This window comes from Cornus florida, unplaced genomic scaffold (genome assembly GCF_030987335.1).
Source record: "Cornus florida cultivar Cherokee Brave unplaced genomic scaffold, ASM3098733v1 CherokeeBrave_3.0.0_Hap2_Chr03, whole genome shotgun sequence".
Lineage (NCBI taxonomy): Eukaryota > Viridiplantae > Streptophyta > Magnoliopsida > Cornales > Cornaceae > Cornus > Cornus florida.
The window spans coordinates 63,637,380-63,638,503 of NW_026775573.1; the positions used below are offsets into that span (position 1 = coordinate 63,637,380).

Consider the following 1,124-nt stretch of genomic DNA (forward strand, 5'->3'; position numbering starts at 1 on the left):
CAATGAAACGCCCCAACCAACTCACGGACACACCCGGCACTCCCCACTATGTCCGATACCAAAAACGAGAAAAAACAAAAATGCCCTTGCGAAAACAGAAAATTCTCGAAAATGGAAAATGGTAAAAAATGAAAACATTACAATCTCCACAACTTAAAAGGATTTCGTCCCCGAAATCAAGCCATACCTGGGAAAGGAAACAATGCTGGATACTTGGAGCGAACCTCCTGTTCAAGCTCCCAAGTAGCCTCCTCGACTCCGTGGTGTCAAAAAAGAACCTTCACTAACGGTTTCATCTTATCCCTTAACACCTTCTGCCATGCGTTAAGAATCTGAACTGGTCCCTCTTCGTAGGAAACATTCTCATCAATAGTCACATCAATCCAATCCAAAATGTGAGACGGATCTGGTTCATACTTTTGTAGCATCGACACATGAAAAACATTATGAACCCTGTCTATCTGTGGTAACAACGCAAGTCTGTAGGCAACCTCTCCTACTCGGTCCAAGATCTCAAACGGTCCAATGAATTGTGGCGATAACTTGCCACTCTTCCCGAACCTCATCAAACTCTTCCGTGGAGAAACCCGTAAAAAGACGTGGTCACTTACCTCAAATAATAATGGCCGCCTCTGCTTATCTGCATAGCTCTTCTGTCGGCTCTGAGCTGTGAGCAACCTCTGTCCCATTAACTTAATTTTCTCCGTGGTCTTGACTACAATGTCGGGTCCTAAGGCGGCTGTCTTGCCCATCTCAATCCAACAGACTGAAGACCTACAAGGTCTGTCATACAACGCCTCAATTGGAGCCATCTCAATGCTCGCCTGGTAACTGTTGTTGTAGGCAAACTCAATAAGCGGTAGATGATCTTCCCAACTATCTCCCAAATCAAGTACACATGTCCAAAGCATATCCTCCAAAATTTGGATGGTACGCTCCGACTGGCCGTCCGTCTGTGGATAGAATGCCTTACTAAGGTGCAATGATGAACCAAAAGTTGCTTGAAGTCCTTCTCAGAACTTCGAAGTGAATTTGGCATCCCTATCTGAAACAATGGCTATTAGAACTCCATGTAACCTCATAATCTCATTCACATATAGCACACCGAGTGCCTCTGCGTCATC

At 44.8% G+C, this 1,124-nt stretch overlaps 1 protein-coding gene across 1 annotated transcript; it reads right to left on the reverse strand.

The window, feature by feature from the left end:
- Nucleotides 1-266: 266 nt before the first annotated feature.
- LOC132301677 (uncharacterized) lies at nt 267-812 on the reverse strand. Its single transcript, XM_059798916.1, has 2 exons — nt 612-812; nt 267-461 (listed from the first exon to the last, which is right to left on the reverse strand). Exons 1-2 carry the CDS (start codon nt 810-812, stop codon nt 267-269), a joined length of 396 nt encoding a protein of 131 aa, XP_059654899.1.
- Nucleotides 813-1,124: the final 312 nt, after the last annotated feature.